This window comes from Mauremys reevesii, linkage group 1, assembly GCF_016161935.1.
Source record: "Mauremys reevesii isolate NIE-2019 linkage group 1, ASM1616193v1, whole genome shotgun sequence".
NCBI lineage: Eukaryota > Metazoa > Chordata > Testudines > Geoemydidae > Mauremys > Mauremys reevesii.
In genome coordinates, this window is record NC_052623.1 from 83614500 (window position 1) to 83631818 (window position 17319).

At 40.1% G+C, this 17319-nt stretch overlaps 1 protein-coding gene across 3 annotated transcripts in view; it reads right to left on the reverse strand.

Moving 5' to 3' along the window:
• The window catches only part of TBC1D4 (TBC1 domain family member 4), a 162963-nt gene that overhangs the window by 67127 nt on the left and 78517 nt on the right, over positions 1-17319 (reverse strand). For all 3 annotated transcript variants that reach the window (XM_039533518.1, XM_039533512.1, XM_039533526.1), the window contains exons 2-5: positions 12942-13541; positions 11356-11445; positions 6907-7011; positions 1615-1747 (exon numbers count right to left, since the gene is read on the reverse strand). In XM_039533518.1, the coding sequence (XP_039389452.1) occupies positions 1615-1747; positions 6907-7011; positions 11356-11445; positions 12942-13541 (928 nt within the window). The remainder of the gene's footprint in view (positions 1-1614; positions 1748-6906; positions 7012-11355; positions 11446-12941; positions 13542-17319) is intronic.

Here is a 17319-nt window from a genome sequence, read left to right on the forward strand (position 1 = left end):
AAAAAATGTTTAGACTGGTGCAGACACCCAGCATGGAGGATTTCAACCTGAATAGTTCAAGTTTGGCAGAGTTATAAGCAACTGAATATTGGGTCTTCTCAGAAAAATTGTTAGGCCTCCCTATAATAAACCCTTTGGTTCTGTCTGAAGCCCACCAGCCTCAAGTATAAAAACACTGTAGCAAAATATTTTACAATTACACCTCTACCTCAATATAACGCTGTCCTCGGGAGCAAAAAAAAATCTTACCGCATTATAGATGAAACCGCGTTATATCGAACGTGCTTTGATCCGCCAGAGTGCGCAGCCCCGCCCCCCCCGGAGTACTGCTTTGCCGTGTTATATCTGAATGAGTGTTTTATTGGGTCACGTTATATTGAGATAGAGGTGTACTTAGGGAAAGATTTTCAGAAGTGACTGGTGATTGAGTTGCCCAACTTAATAAACATATTAGAAGGCCTTAATTTTCAGATGGTCTATGTTCTGTACTTTTTAAAAATATTGGGCTCTCAATCTGTCTCAAGTTGTGGTATCCAAAAAGCTGAGGCATCCAAACTCATAAGTCACTTTTGAAAATCTAGGTGTTAGCTTCTTTTCACAGTTCTTCCATGCATATCAGTGGGACGAAACAGCAGCTTATGCATTTGTAGCTTTTCATTGAGAAACAGGGAATTTCCAACCAGGGTTTGCCACTTCTGAACACTCTAGTGCTTAACACAGACATTAAACTATAAAATTGTATTTCCTTGCCAAGACTTCTCATGCTTTTCACCCACCGAAGGGAACTAATAATTCTAAGTGAATCATTTTTATTTAACAAATACAAGTTTTGTGGTGTTTATTACAATACCTCAGACAAAAACAGACAAGTTTTTGTGTGAACACACCACTACGTTTTAGTGAATAGAGCATATCATACTTGATTATGTATGTTGGTTCCATCTGCCAGCTTATGTCATTTTTAATAACCATCCTGTCAAATATTAAAAAGCCATACTGTGGCATTCTTAACTGTCATTGAAGTCAGAGCTATGTGTGCAGATCTGAAGTCAGGCACTAGCCCTAAATTCTTTATTATCCTTGTTCAATTTGATATTAACCCCATATTTTAACAACATATTTCATGTAATAGAACAAGGTAATGAAGTACATAAAGCAATCAGTCCCATGAGAAAAATCATCATCAACAAGATTACAAAATAAGAAAAAGAATAAACAAAAAGAAAGGCTAAAACATCAGTTCCAGCATTACTGTCCCTTCATTTACTACCATCGAAGTCTAGGTTCCAAATATGTTCAGAGCACTATGTTGAGAATTTCCATACATGCTAAAATAATAGAGCAGAAGGAAAGACAAAAACAAATATCTGAGGAAAATGTAATATTTATAGCAAGAGCTTTAAGGGCTAGTTGGAAAATAATTATTGTGATAGCCACCACTTTACTCAATTTATTGGCCATTTATCATGGTCATGAGAATTTTTTTCTTCTTTAACTAAACAGATTCAAGCAATTAGGTAGGTTTTAATTAAACTAAGAGCTGATGCACTGTGATGATTCTGGAGTGAAAACAGAAAATCTTCTATATGAATTAAAAATAAACGGAATTGCTACCTTCAATTCTTTCACAGAGTTTATGCAATGAGTGCATAGGACAGGCCTCACACAGTTTAATCTGAGTCTTGGCATTCTGTAGGGCGGCAGCAGTGCTAAATGCTTGTTTCAGGGTAAGCATTACTTCATCAACCTAGAAGGAAAAGAAAAAACAAAACAGGCTATGAAAAGTCTGGGTGTTTTACAGACAGTATAAAAGTGAAAAATATGTCATATACATCATATCAGACTTTTAAGTCATTCCACAATTGAGTGCTTTTATATTAGGAATGTTGTTTCCTGTTCATACTACATACACTGATCTATCATAAAAGATCAGTAGTCTAGTGGTCAAGAGAACAAGGTTCTATTCCTAATTTACTACTGATTTCAAGAGGATTTTAGACAAGGGACATTGAAATAAATGGGAGTTAGGCCCTTTTGAAAATCCTACTAGGCACCTACATGACTATCTACATCTTTAGGTGCCTAAACACCTTTAAAAATGTGGCCCTTAGGCACTTTTGAAAATTTACCATACAGGTCTCTAGATCCCTGTGGGAATCTAGTGGCCTATTTCTGAAATGTTGCACATTCACAGCTCCCACTGAAAATGAGATCGGGGGGGTGGGGGGGAATCAGGCCATAAATATGTAACTTTAAGCACTCAGGCTTGAAAATTAGGTCTCTTACTGCACCCAGAGATTACAACTTTTTACCTTCCAGTAGCTGCAATGAGCATATTAGGACCCCCACTTCTGCCAATTTGCTTCTATGCAATTTACATTTTAGCTTGGCTGGGTACATAACTTGCAGTAGTGATCCTAAGAGTAAGGGGCTTTTATTGCCCCCTCTCAGAGACAGTTATGTATGGCTTTTTTCCTAAAATAGAGACTTGTATCAGGGCAAATGAAAACTATGAACAAAATGCTTTTGATCTGTTGCTGCAGTTATATCCTGTTGGTATGTCAGAAACTTTAGGGACCAGCCTATTTATTCTCTTGGTCCCTCACTCACTTGGATCAAAAGATTTGAAAGACAAGCTATAAGTTTCTTTGTAACCAACAAGTAAGCCTTATGTATTGTTTTCCAGACTCCAGTCTATGCCCTGCTCTTTCCTCTCACAGCATCACAAATACAGCAATGCAGCGTTCCCACACACTGCAGCACTGGGTAGGGCCAATCTCTATTTTGCATGGGAAAGAGGTCAGAGGTGATCATTTTCTCCTCAACTGGGATAGATATTCAAATGCACTTTCATCCTTTGATGACAGACTTCTCAGAGTCTCCTTCCCCTTTATGTATTTTAAGGACACACTACTATTAAAAGCAAACCAGCCCACTTCTGGGTTTCAGCCTGGCAGAAGAAAATTGTGTTGAAATTTCCTGTTCAGTTCTTAGAGGGCTTTCAAATATTGTACTTTAGATCTAGTCCTTTGCTGCCATCTACCACTTTTCTGTGAAGCACGTTTGTGAGGGATGAAATGTGACTGCATGTTCAGGTTTCTGTCTACAAGCAGTCTGTTAACATTCAACGTAGGATTATAAAAGTGTTCTGTAGATCATCAGGTCTCCAGCATAATTGTTCAAGCAAAGCTTTGCATGGGCATGGAGGCTTGAATTAGTCAGTTTGTGTGCTGTGGCATGTCATTTAATGTTGTTAAATGAAAATTATTTGATTAATGTTATTGATAGTTTCTGAGTGGGTTTCTCACATCTCACAATTAAATTTATTCTTGTCCTGTCACTGTAAGATTTCACGAGGCTCGTGGAATGCAGACATGACTACAACAGCAAAGCCTACTAGTCGGCTTTTCCAAATGGCAGGGCTCTTTTCCATGGCCTCTGCCCATTAATAATATTACACTCAAGTAAGTATTTAACTCTTAAAATATGTGAGGAAGTTGAGGAGAAGGATTTTATTTCTTTGTAAGCCGCCTCCTTTCTTTTAGGTCACCTGTGAATTATCAGGGATCAAATTAACCAAAAGACCATATGAAGGCATATTTTTCTTTAAATGACATTCTGCTGGACATTCAATAGGTTCTCTCTCTCTCCTTAAATTTTGACAGTGAGTCAGATCCTCAGTTGGTATAAAGCAGCATAGTTCCATGGACTCCAGTAAATCTATGCTCAGACACCATTTCAAGCCAGAGCTGCTGCAGCACCCTCCGGTGCCCCTAGTTCCAGCACCTATGGCAATGCTAGTTTCCACCAGCTGAGGATCTACCCCTACATCAGGGATTCTCAAACTGGGAGTCTGGACCCCTCAGGGGGTCAGGAGGTTATTACAGGGGGGTTACGAGCTGTCAGCCTCCACCCTAAACCCCGCTTTGCTTCCAGCATTTATAACGGTGTTAAATATACAAAAAAGTGTTTTTAATTTATAAGGAGGGGTCGTGCTCAGAGGCTTGCTATATGAAAAGGGTTACCAGTACAAAAGTTTGAGAATCATTGCCCCACATTGTTTGAAGCATTGCTAAGAATGCTTAGCCCCATAACTGCTGTGGTCCTCAATAATGCTCAAATAATTAGGCATTATTTAGTGCTCTGAGGTGAGTTAGAGCTGGTCAAAATTATATCTGTTAAACATATGGATCAAAAATTTGAATTTCAATGAAAAAAGGTTAAACATTTCATCATTTTTTTTTGTTTTTCAGACTGGTTCAATTTTTTTGATTTTTGAAAATTGTTTAAAGTAAAAAAAAAATCTTGAAAAACATTTTAGATGGTTCCCCTCTCCCCCCTCCTTTTCTTTCTTTTTTTTTTTTTTTAACTAGCTCTAATCATGAGCAGTTAGGCCCTGCTTTATATGGGGAAATAGTGCATCTCTTCTATAGATTCATGGCATTCTACCTTTCACTTTGAAGCACTAATAAGTTAGAAAGCCATCAGTTAATATGGTTTCTTTGTACCGGACATTAAGAAAAGAGCTATGTGCAGCTTGAAAGCTTGTTGGTTTCACCAAACAGAAGTAGATCCAATAAAAGTTATTACTTCAACCATCTTGTCTCTCTCTCCCCCTCAGAAAATATAGCAAAGACATTACTTTATATATGTCATATCTAACAACTGAGTATGCTGAGTCTTATAATCACAATGGCTAATTGACTGACATCTTTTATATCACACATTTCAACTGTCTATTATGCAGAACAATTATAGATCTAAATTTCTGCTTCAAACCTAACGTTCCTATTTCATTTCTCAGAATAGTTAGGAATAAAAAGAAGAAGAGCAACCACATTTGGAAAATGGGAGGATGTGCGTAGCACAGACAAGGAGTGTGACAACTTAGTAGTAGAAGCATGGACTGGAACTCAGTATATCCAAGTTCCATTTCCAGCTCTGTTACTAATTTACTAATTTGGCCCCAGTTCACCAAGGTACTCAAGTACGTGTCAACGGTTATTACAAGAAGGAGGGAGAAAAACTGTTCTCCTTAACCTCTAAGGACAAGAAACAATGGGCTTAAATTGCAGCAAGGGAGGTTTAGGTTGGATATTAGGAAAAACTTCCTGTCAGGGTGGTTAAGCACTGGAATAAATTGCCTCGGGAGGTTGTGGAAACTCCATCACTGGAGGTTTTTAAGAGCAGGTTAGACAAACACCTGTCAGGGATGGTCTAAAAATAACACATAGTCCTGTCTTGAGTGCAGGGGACTAGACTCGATGACCTCTCAAGGTCCCTTCCAGTCCTATGATTCTATGTCTCAACAGATAAAAATGTGCAAATTACTTATGGTCAGATATTCAGCTAAGCCTTTACCTAGCCACCATTTGTGCACTCAAACACATACACCTGAACTTTGCCAGTGTAAACATCTGTGTCTTCAAATTCTAACAATTGGACATGTCCAGATACTAAGTATAGCCACGTGTACTTGTACCTGTATATAGGTGTGCATTCACAATAGAGTGCAGAGACTGAATCGCTGAGCCTCAGTTTACCCATGTGCAAAATGAGGAATCATTAAAAAGGGGATAGAGAATAAGACGGAGAATATATTATTGCCCTTATATAAATCCATGGTATGCCCACATCTTGAGTACTGTGTACAGATGTGGTCTCATCTCAAAAAAAGATATACTGGCTCTAGAAAAGGTTCAGAGAGGGGCAACTAAAATTATCAAGGGTTTGGAACGGGTCCCATATGAGGAGAGATTAAAGAGGCTAGGACGTTTCAGCTTGGAAAAGAGGAGACTAAGGGGGGATATGATAGAGATATATAAAATCATGAGTGATGTGGAGAAAGTAGATAACTTTTCCTTATTTACTTATTCCCATAATACAAGAACTTGGGGCCACCAAATGAAATTAATGGGCAGCAGGTTTAAAACAAATAAAAGGAAGTTCTTCACACAGTGCGCAATCAACTTGTGGAACTCCTTGCCTGAGGAGGTTGTGAAGGTTAGGACTATAACAGCATTTAAAAGAGAACTGGATAAATTCATGGAGGTTAAGTCCATTAATGGCTATTAGCCAGGATGGGTAAGGAATGGTGTCCCTAGCTTCTGTTTGTCAGAGAGTGGTGATGGATGGCAGGAGAGAGATCACTTAATCATTACCTGTTAGGTTCACTCCCTCTGGGGAACCTGGCATTTGCCACTGTCAGTAGAGAGGATACTGGGCTAGATGGACCTTTGGTCTGACCCAGTACGGCCATTCTTATGACAACACTTATCTACTTCATATAGCTGCAGAGATTCAGGGGTTATTAAGTGTTTTGAGATCCTCTGATGAAAGAGGTTATCAAAAATGTGAAAAACTGAGGGCTTATCTACACTTACAGTACCGCAGTACACGATAGTGACTAGTGATGACACTACCTACACCAACTGGAGAGCTTCTCCTGTCAGTGCAGGTACTCCACTTCCCCAAGAAATGGTAGCCTTGTCCAGGGGCGGCTCCAGGCCCCAGCACGCCAAGTGCGTGCTTGGGGTGGCATGCCACGGGGGGCGCTCTGCCGGTCGCCGGGATGGCAGCAGGCGGCTCTGGTGGACCTCCCACAGGCGTGCCTGCGGAGGGTCCGCTGGTCCCGCGGCTTCAGTGGAGCATCCGCAGGCACGCCTGCGGGAGGTCCACCGGAGCCGCGGGACCGGAGACCGGCAGAGCGCCCCCCACGGCGTGCCGCCGTGCTTGAGGCGGCAAAATGGCTAGAGCCGCCCCTGGCTTTGTCTCCAGGAGAAGCCATCCTGCTGACATAGCACTGTCTACATTGGGGGTTAGGATTTTCCATACCCCTGAGCGATATGATTATAGTGGCATAAGTTGGTAGTGTAGACCAAGCCTAACTTTATGTAAATTACTTACCAAAGATTCACTTGCACACTGGAACACGTAGCAAACATACTGGTTTATCCCAGGTTCAATAGATTCCCGACAAATAAAACCAAAGTGATCAACATGTTGTATACCCTGAAAATTTTTTAAAAAGCATTAGTGAAGTATTTATTTTAAAATGTATTTTAAAATCAGTTCAGAAATACAGTGATAATTGTATTTCAGTTCTTGCCAGTCATCTCTGAGATACCACCACTTTCCCCATACTGAGCATTTGTAGTGAATAAGAAAGCTGCACGGTTGCAGATATCAAGTATGGCAATTCTTTCTTTTTTAATGGCTGCCACCGTCTATCAAAGAAAAAGTGTAATATGCCTATAAGTCATAGGACTTCTTACACACACAAAACAAAATAAAAAACAAACAAACAAACAAACCCTAAAGCAACAGCAGTGAATAAGGCTCAATTTCTTTCCTCATGAAAAAATTTGACCTTAGCTACTTTTCTCTGACTTATTTTGTTCAAATCAGCCCCTATCTTCTCATCTTACAACACTGGGAGGTAATTCAAACTATTCCCCTGTTGCAGCTCTGGACCTTCAATTCATTAATTAGAAGGGATAGATTTTATACATATGAAAGGGCCACCATTCTGACCTTTATTTTGGTTAAACTCACATATTTTCTTAAAATGAGTCCCTAGCAGACCAGTTCCCAGACTCAGCATAAACGGTTTTAACACAAATCTAGGAAGAATTACAGCAAAATCTATTGCTGTCTTCTGAATTTTCTCATTTCCTTGCATAGGGGAAGGTGTATGGGGGAAGTGGGATGACACTTGCGTCACTGTACCTGAAAATAGCACAGCAAGCTTGTCTGTTAACTGTACTCCCAGCACTGTTCTCTAACAGAGCGTCTCGACTTGTCATACCAACGGGACATGTGATGATTGTTTATTGTTCTGGGTTACCCACAAGGTCAATGAGACTTAACAAGAAACCCACACAGCTGTCCATGACACTTAAGATTATATATATATATATTTTTATATAATTTATATGTGTGGCTTGGTCAATTATACAAATTCAGGACATGCATTTTCCAGTCTGAAATGAAGCACCCTAGTATACTAATGCCACAGAAAAGCAACACATTTACTAGGGCAGAAGTAAAATAACCCTAAATATACTCTGAAGAGATTGCTGCTCTCTTTTACTTTAATCAATCTTAAGCTCATAACGGTAAATATTCCAAGCTATCACATTAGCTAATAAATCTAAAATGAAGGAAAGACTAACCCAGGGTGTTTAACAGTGAACAAATGCTGATGAGCTCTGTGTAACCAAGTACTTGGTCTGAATAAATTAATATTTCATTTCTATGGATCATAAGAATTCTCCAGATTTGTTGGGGTTTTTTTTTTTGTTTTTTTTTGTTTTGTGTTTTTTAAATCAACTCTTTCACTAATATGCCACAGATGTTTTGGAAACATAGAACATTTTGTTAGCACCTACACCTCTACTCTGATATAACGCTGTCTTCGGGAGCCAAAAAAAAAAAAAAAATCTTACTGCATTATAGGTGAAACCGCATTATATCGAACTTGCTTTGATCTGCTGGAGTGCGCAGCCCTGCTCCCCGCAGCACTGCTTTACCGCGTTATATCCAAATTCATGTTGTATAGGGTTGCGTTATATCAGGGTAGAGGTGTATTCAGTTTAGTTCTCAACAAGGCTTTTATTTTTCCTCACCCACTCAAGCTATGTGCTAGTGAAAGACTACTTAAACACCAGCATGAAACAGTCTGAAGTGATTTATTGCTTACAAATGCCCAGTTAGGAAGAAGTTGTAGATGTCTCTCTAATATCCTGGGTCTGACAGGGTTGAGGTGGGTGAGGTAATCTTTTACTGGCCCAACTTCTGTTGGTGAGACCAGCTTTTGATTCACACAGAGCTCTTCAGGTTTGGGAAAGCTGTGACACTAAGTACAAGGTCGAACGGATAGTTTAGCATAAGTAGTTAGCACACAGTCTGAATGTATGTGCTAACTACTTATGCTAAACTATCTGTTTGACCTTGTATTTAGCTGTGATGCTTTGACTGAGTTTCCCAGACCTGAAGAAGAGCTCTGTGTAGCTCAAAAACTTGTCTCCCTCACCAACGTAAGTCCAATAAAAGACATTACCTCATTCACCTTGTCACAGTTAAGAAGAAAGCAAGAACAAAGAGGACTGTCTAAGATACTAGGCCAGTTCCTGCCATACTTTAAATATCAGTGACTTACTTCACTGCCAGTGTTGTTCTCCTGAGCTGCCCATGGGTTCACCTGCTGTCTACCAGGACCCTCACGGAAACTAGCAGTAAACAAGGATTTTGGACCCAGGGCATCCACAGGTTCTCTTCTTTCCTACCTCTCCTTCTTGTGTGCCTGCCTGATCTGTGTATGCTACAAATACTATTATTTCATCTTTATCATTTGCCTACGTAGGCCAGATTTCCCTATTCCTCTTGCAGTCTCCTTTTCCCTCCATTGGAAGCAACAGTATATGCTAATCCCAGTTTTAATTTGCAAACTATGTAGCCATGCAACACAGATACAAGGGAAGATTTCGAATAGTGTAATTTTAACATCTGAAAAGAGTGCTTTGGATCAGATGCTGGTCTAAGAACCCTCAGAAAATGCATTTGGAGAACTTTAATAGCTCTTGTGCTCACCACATGGAATTCCCCAGATGCGGATTTATCATGAAACAAACAGTGTGATGGCACGGGGCCCCTAAAATGCAGGACAAATCTCATGCTGCTCCCAAAAGCAGCCGGCTACTGGCACATCTCTACGTGCCCCTGGTGGGGGAAGGCAGCTCCGCGATACCCACTACCCCCTCCGCCTAAGGGGCACACAGAAACGTGCCAGCAGCGCAGCAGGACTAAGGCGGCTCTCTGTCCGCCCTGCCTCCCTCCCTCCATGCCATGCTGCACCCGGAAGCGGCCAGCATGTCCCTGAGGTGTGTGTGTGTGTGTGTGTGTGTGTGTGTGTGTTGCCCCTGCCCTGAGTGCCAACTCCACAGCTCCCATTGGCTGGGGGATGCAGCCAATGGGAGTTGCGGGGGCAGCACCTGTGGGCAGTGGCACGCAGAGACACTCTGGCTCCCCCCTGCCTAGGAGCCACTGCCAGAGGGGTATGCTGGTTGCTTTGGGAGCCATGTTGCACAAGGTAAGCGCTGCCCCCCTGGCCACTCCTGCACACCAACCCCCTGAGCCTCCACCCAAACTCCCTCCCAGAGCCCAACCCCCTGCCCCAATCAAGGTATCTCACTTTATTTTCATTTACTTCCTATTACTTATAATATAGGAGGAGGAGGATGAAGGAAAAAAGAATTAAAAACGGGGGGGGGGGGAAGATGAGAGAATATTCTTTTTCTTGGCTAAGTCCCGAGGGGGGGCTCCCCAAAAATGAAGCTGCGCACGGGGCCCCACTAACTCTAATTCTGCCACTGGAATTCCCAACTTTAGAGTTGCTGCTACTACTAAATTCTCCAAATGAGGCAGAAACCATGGCTCTGTCCCAATCTCAGCTGCAGAGCTAGTCCCACATTGGGGAGAGGCACACTTTGTATCCTGTCCCAAGGCAGCAGAACAGCTCTACTCCTCTTACTCGCGAAAGCCCTCACTGAAACACCAGGTCCCCACCGTGGAGCACCTCCAAACTGGGGCTTTCAGGCTACTGACAAAATTGAACCGAGTGGCCCCTTCCTTAACAAAATTCACATCTAGCTGCAGGTGAATGATGACCAGAACTACTGCTACAATTCACAGAAATTCACTAGTTCTGTGTATGTCTTTAGATTGTGAGCACTTTGAGGCAGGGACTGTGTTTTCCTTTATGTTTGCGCGATTCCTAGCACTTTGAGGGAGCTAAAACAAACCAGTAAGTGGCAGTTGGAGGCACAGAATTTGAATGACTGCTGAAAGGAGGGTCCACCCCGTCATCTACAATGGTAGCAACTGGATGATTGATCACATTTTAAAATCCATCTTCCTCCAGTGCTGTCACCAAAACTGTACTGTGGTTTAATCACTTCTAAACTGTCGCATGTGTTCTTCTCATTCAAAACATCATTACCTCAAAAATCACTCTATAAATTATATTTAACATTTCCAAAGTACTCTGGTGGGGATGAGGGGGCACAGAATAGCTGTCTTACCATGTTTTCATTAGGGTTCTATAGAGAAAACCAAATATCTAGTTACACGGGTGTTAACTAAAACAAAGATATAATTGTTTAAAAAGAGACATATGATATACAACTACTATGTTTAAGGATATTCTGTATTGTGTTTTCATTTAATCTTCTTTAATGAACAAAAGCTTTGATTGCTTCTTTCTGCTGCCCACTGACTAAAAAAAGCCATCACAGCATCTCCAGATCAAAAAAGCCCCATCCCAGATGTACTGGAAGCTACCCAATAAATACGTACCTGAGAACATGAGGAGATATCTTTAAAATTCTTTTCAAGCACAACAGATTTGGTGTCTGGGCTGATGAGGTTAATTTCAAATCGTCCAACCTTGAAAATAAAATTTAAATCAGACTGTTTTATAAGGCACAAATGAATAATACAACAAATAAAGTTCAATAACAGGTCAGATTCTGCCATCTTTGCTTTAGCTACTCACGTTGAATAGTAGCTTACTCAGTGAACGAAGATGGCAGAATTTAACACTTATGGAGAAAGGCAAATGAGGGAGGGGAATTGCAGAAAATTTCAACAAAATGGCAAAATATTCAGTTTGGGGGTAAAACAAAACCATTTTGGGGGTAAAAAAAAAAAAAGATTGCAGGAAGCAGACAGTTCATGAAAAGTTTTATTCCATCAACAGCCAGTTTTTAACCAGCCCTAATTAAAGCTCTGTTACATTGATTGTTTCAGGTCAGTCTAAGTTACAAGCCTCATTACACCAAAAATAACCAACCAGATGAGTTTTTTAAAATACAAATACAACAGTTTGGGTCTTCAGTTCTTTGCTGTTGTTGTTTATTTGAAATAAAGGTGATGCATTTAGCCTCTTTTTAATCGTCAAGATTAAAGAACAGATTATTCGCTGCAATGAATTTCCCTTCGGCTTTCTCATGAACTGCTCCCCTATGGAGCTTGAGGGGTTTTTCAGCTAAGACTTTTCACCACCAGTGATGGGCTGTGGGTTTCTAAATGGCAATATATTTCCTCACATCCGTTAGTGTTTCTCAAGAGGATGAAAATGCAAGCCTGTTCTCTAAAACACGGGGAAAAGAAAATTCCTAAGCATTTAGCAGCCTATCAGTTTAAAAAGCAAAAGATCTTTGTTTTTTTATGGGTCACCTGTGCTAATAGTTTTCTCTTGTTTCCTTAGCACATATACTCCGAAATCTTTAAATGAACTTCAGGGGAGAGAAAAAAAGTCTAAAGGATTTAGGGATGAAGCTATTGAGCTGATCTTAGAAGTTTAATTTTTCAACAGACTTTTTGCAAGACAGACTGTTCCTATTCTGGAAATGAGAAACTTCTTAGCATCACTGAAATTTACCATAAAAAGAGAACGAGTCAAACTGCACATTATTTTTCACAGCTTTAACTGCTTGTTCATTTTAGTAACACAAAAGGGAGATTTTGTTTGCTCTGTTAAACAACGTTATGGACAGAGAAATCAATCCACAAAAGGGCTTGAAAGAAGTCTGAATAATAGCATCAGATTCTAAGACAAAATACACTGTTCTCTTAATTTGACAATATAAACATAATATTTAACAGATAAGCAATTATATTCCCTTCAAGTTTATTAACTTATATGATTTAAACTTTAGCTTCCCCCAAAATAACTGGGATACAAATTATTCAATATTATTTAGAGTTTCCCAGTATGGTTTCTATTTTGTATTACAATACATGAAAACAAATGTTTTTTGGCTTAACAGAAATAGTTTGCATAAGAAGTTTCAATATGCAGCAGTGACAATAATGGCGTAAGTCAAGCTCTCTTAATTTTATTCTATGCATGACATTGCAGGTACTGCTATGGAACTTACCTGAAATAACATTGTTCTGTTTTTCTCAGAGTCTGAGGGTTGAACATGACTGGGTGCACTTGCATGTCTCCTGCGTGGCTGTGTTTTCAGGCTGGTATCATGAACCCTCCTTTGCATAACTGCAGTGACGCTGCTGCACCGGGAGCGGAATTCCTGCTGCTCATCAAAGCCAGAATCCTCCAAAATTCGCTCGGGGAAGGAGACACGGGCGCCAGCCAGGTTGGTCTGGCCTCCAAGTGTAAGGATCCCAGTGTTCCCGGTGGTGGTGCTCGTGCTCGTCCCATCTAGCTCCTCAAATGGACTATCTGACGGAGAAGTTGGCATGTCTCCTTCATACAAGGTTAAATCTGAGCTGGAATCTGTGCTCCGCTGCTCACTCAACAGTTTCAGGCGCTGGCGCTCATGTAGACTGAATTTCTCAATGCACTCATCAATTAGAGTGGAGGGGGCTTTCTTATGGGCCACAGTCACCTTTCCACAGTACAAAACCTCAAATTTTTGGGAATTGTAGAAGGCATCTTCACTATCCTTACCAGGCTTGGCATCCTCTTTCAGGGCTGCTTTGGACACTTGCCTTATGCTGCTGATCACATCAGGAACCTGGGTGACAATTAAAAATCTTCATAAGGAAACCAGAAATTAAAGACCAAAGCCACAAATGTCCAACATGCAAGGCCTTTAAAAAATGGATTAGAATTCAATGCTGAATAATAGAATGTCAGAGAAAATCATCATTATCCTCAAATGGATTTGGCAGAAAAGGCTTTGTTAACACAGCCCCAAGGATGTTCCCAATAAGATTTCAGTCTTAGAATATAGAAATGTTCACGCCAGTAACAGTTTAGCTACTGCAGTATGTGCCATGAGCTTCATGCCTTGAAATACTTAACTAGACATTCCTGAATCCTGTATGCACCATTTCAGACGGGTAAACAATGTCAAATATTTTTCTAGAGCCTTACAATTAAGCTACTAACAAACCCTTTAATATAGTAAGTCAGGCATACCAGCTCCAAAGTCTAATTGTGGCTGTACAAAGCACCACAGAGGAAATCATGGGTTTGATTTCCTTGGGAGCAAGGTGTACTGTGCAAAGTTTCACCTACACAAGGCAGCAGAGCAAGATGCCTACATTTCAGGGATATTGATCATACACATGAATTTTGTAGTCCCTCAAAATGCTACCCTGTTAATCAGTGCATAGAACTAGTAGGCTACATTCACAACTTACATTACTGGCAACAACATAATTAACTACACTGGGGTTGCAAGTGCTTATCTGAAAATCCTGATTTTTCCATCAGTTACTAAAACCTGGTAGCTTTACTAACTAGAGTGAATTTTTCCCCCTTCAGTACGTTAATTTATTTGAGTGCTCCCAGTTATGTTTTGGCCTCAAATGCAGTATGAGCAATGTATGGCAATGGTATTCTTACAGAGATGTTTAATTGTGGAACTTGCTTCCTATTTCTATTCAGAAAACTCATCTGTTACAGCGTTTAATATTATACTCAAAGAAGTATCTCATCACCTTTGAAATTGTTTCTCTACATTATGGTTTACTGTAAAAGCCCTCTGACACCCTGATCTAAGCTTTCAGATCATGAAGCATTAATCTAACTCTTGTCGTTTCATGAGGTACCAGCTGTTAAAATTTGGCTCTGCAGGGGGAAGGTTGGGGGGGAAGTTGATGACAATTAGGCAAGATAGTAATCAGAATAAAAATTTAAAGGATCACACTTCTCATCTAATTAGTTAAAGTTATGTTTTTAGTATTGATAAATCCTCTCAAAAGTACTTTCAAATTTAAATGTTTCCAAGTGCAAGATGACCTACAATGGACAAATGAAATGAAGTGGCTAAACTATTAAGGAAATGGAATATTTTCTATGCTTAGTTTCATAGGGCTGTTGTAGCTCCCCTTGAGCCCACAGAAAGAAACTACTTATGAATAGGTCTCAAATGACCTTTCAGATTTTCTTGAGGGGATTGTTTCCTCATACTCCAAATAGCATTTATTTACGTTACTTAAAAAGTACTATACGGACACAATTACTAAGTTACTTGTCAGCAGTGCTTTTCAGTTCACCAATGAAAATAGTAGATAGATCAGTACAAAACTTTCAGGGCTAGAAGTACGTCCTAGCACTGGTTCCAGGGTCAATCTATGGTGCTGAACTTGGTCATCAACATACAAATAGACTTTACTCTAACAAGGATACCCACCAGAGAAGGTCTCCCATGAAATTGCAAGTCCTTTGAAACACTACATGTTAACTGGAAGTAAATTGAAAAGCTATTTGTCAAGAAACTGTGAGCTTCATGGAATATTGGGTACAATGATAAATTGCATAGAAATGGAGACTGAAAAAATAAGCTTACTCAGATGTGTTATAATGGAGAAAGATCATTGTCTGTGCGCTAATACAAAAATTACCTCATGTCTAAACTGGTAATATATCAAAATACTGCTAAGTAATAAAGGGACATAAGCCAAAGGGAATAGGGAGTAAGAGCTTCAATGAGAGATGTGCCAGACCAACCCCAAAATGTTCACCAGTCAGCATAAGTGCAGGAACAGGCACATAAAAATTCAGTTTAAAACTTTTAGTCTTTCTTAGCCAATCTAAGAGTATTATTTTGAGTGAAGCCCTGCGAGCTCTTAGAGAATATAGAATAGGCATGCTGTATTCTTCTTCATTTATTTACTTTTCTAACTTGTCTAAAGCTGGATGCAAGATTGTTATCCTTTGGAATTACTGACAGGTTATTTGGGGATAAGTGCTGAGAGCCATTCTTCAAAGTCTGGAAAACAAGACTCAGAAGTCTGACTAAGAACAGAAGATACATCTCTGAAAGCTGTGTCAAAGCAGTGGGCACAAAAACTCTGTCATCAAGGATTGGGGCAGGATGCTATATTCCTTCAGTTGGTACGTGAAGGGTGAGGAGAGACACAGATCAAGATGCGTCTGACGAAGTGGGCATTCACCCATGAAAGCTTATGCTCCAATACATCTGTTAGTCTTTAAGGTGCCACAGGTCTCTTTGTTGCTTTTTACAAATCAAGATGGGTGGAAGATAACAGAGATGTAGTCCTCAATGAGAACAAAGACCTCTCATACTTTTGAAAAATGTTGGTTTCGAAATCAAGTTAAAGATACTGTACTGCACATTACCACAAGTGCAGGCTTCAAAAAGTGTACAGTGAAATTTAAATGGTCATGTTTCACTGTATGGGGGTCATGCTGCATGTGATCAATATATACCAGAATTTGATACGCAAAATACCTTTAAACTAAAAGGGAGGTGCACTTTTAAACCTGTTGGTATATGAAAGGATTTTAATCATCTATAAATATTTTATTAATTAATCCACTACATCAAACTGGATCTAGTTTCTAGTGTTCGAGTAAGGAGAAAGGAGCTGTGATGTTTTCAGTATGCTGATGATTCTCAGCTCTGCATTTCCCAAGGTCTGCATGAGACAGCAGCTTGAAAGCAGGTGAACTAGCTGCAGCTCAGCCCAGATGAGGCAGCTCTGAAGGCCAACCAGAAGAAAGTACAAAAGTTTAATCAGGGGGACTGTTGTGAGGATGTGTGACTGCCTCTTGTAATGCAGGTTTCACTTACAATTTAGAGCTCATATTAGAGCAGAGGCTGCTGCTGGATTCACAGGAAGCAGCTGTTGTGAAAAAGCACTGTCTCACCCCTCCTGCACCTGGCAAGGCAAATATGATCTTCCTATGGGATATGGATCTTGTAGGCTACTGCAATGCACTATCTGCAGTCTGCACCTTAAAACCATATACTGTAGAAACTAAAGCTAGCATAGAACATGGTTTCAATGCTCCAATGGGAGCATCTAACACCAGTGCTCCACCTTAGCCAGAGGCCAGATTTATTAAACATTTTGGACATGCTCCAAAATATCTTTGTTCATGGGTGTAAGAGTGGAAGCAGGTTGAGAGAGGGGGCGGGGTTAGATATGGGGCTATTACAGGCCTTTTGGAATGGAGGATAAATACCTTTTTTGTGCAGAAAGTATTATAAAAGGTGTACACACACACACACACACACGCACTTTATAGATAGATTTGTATTTTGTATAGTGTACTTTTAAATGAAGTGCTCAGAGCTTTGGATAGGTACTTTAATCTATTTATTTAAGTAAAAGTTAGGAATCTCTGTGGTATTAGATGAAAGCATATGATCATTTTAAAGACAAATGTGGTCAGGAAAAATACATGTTAAAACTTACTGGCAGGACTTGCAAACAAGTTCAAGAAGCGTTTGTGAAAGTTTTAGCGTAGGTGTCTCGCATTAATATCATCAAGTATGTAACAGTTTTGCTTGTCGTTTTTAAAGTGGCAGAGCTGAT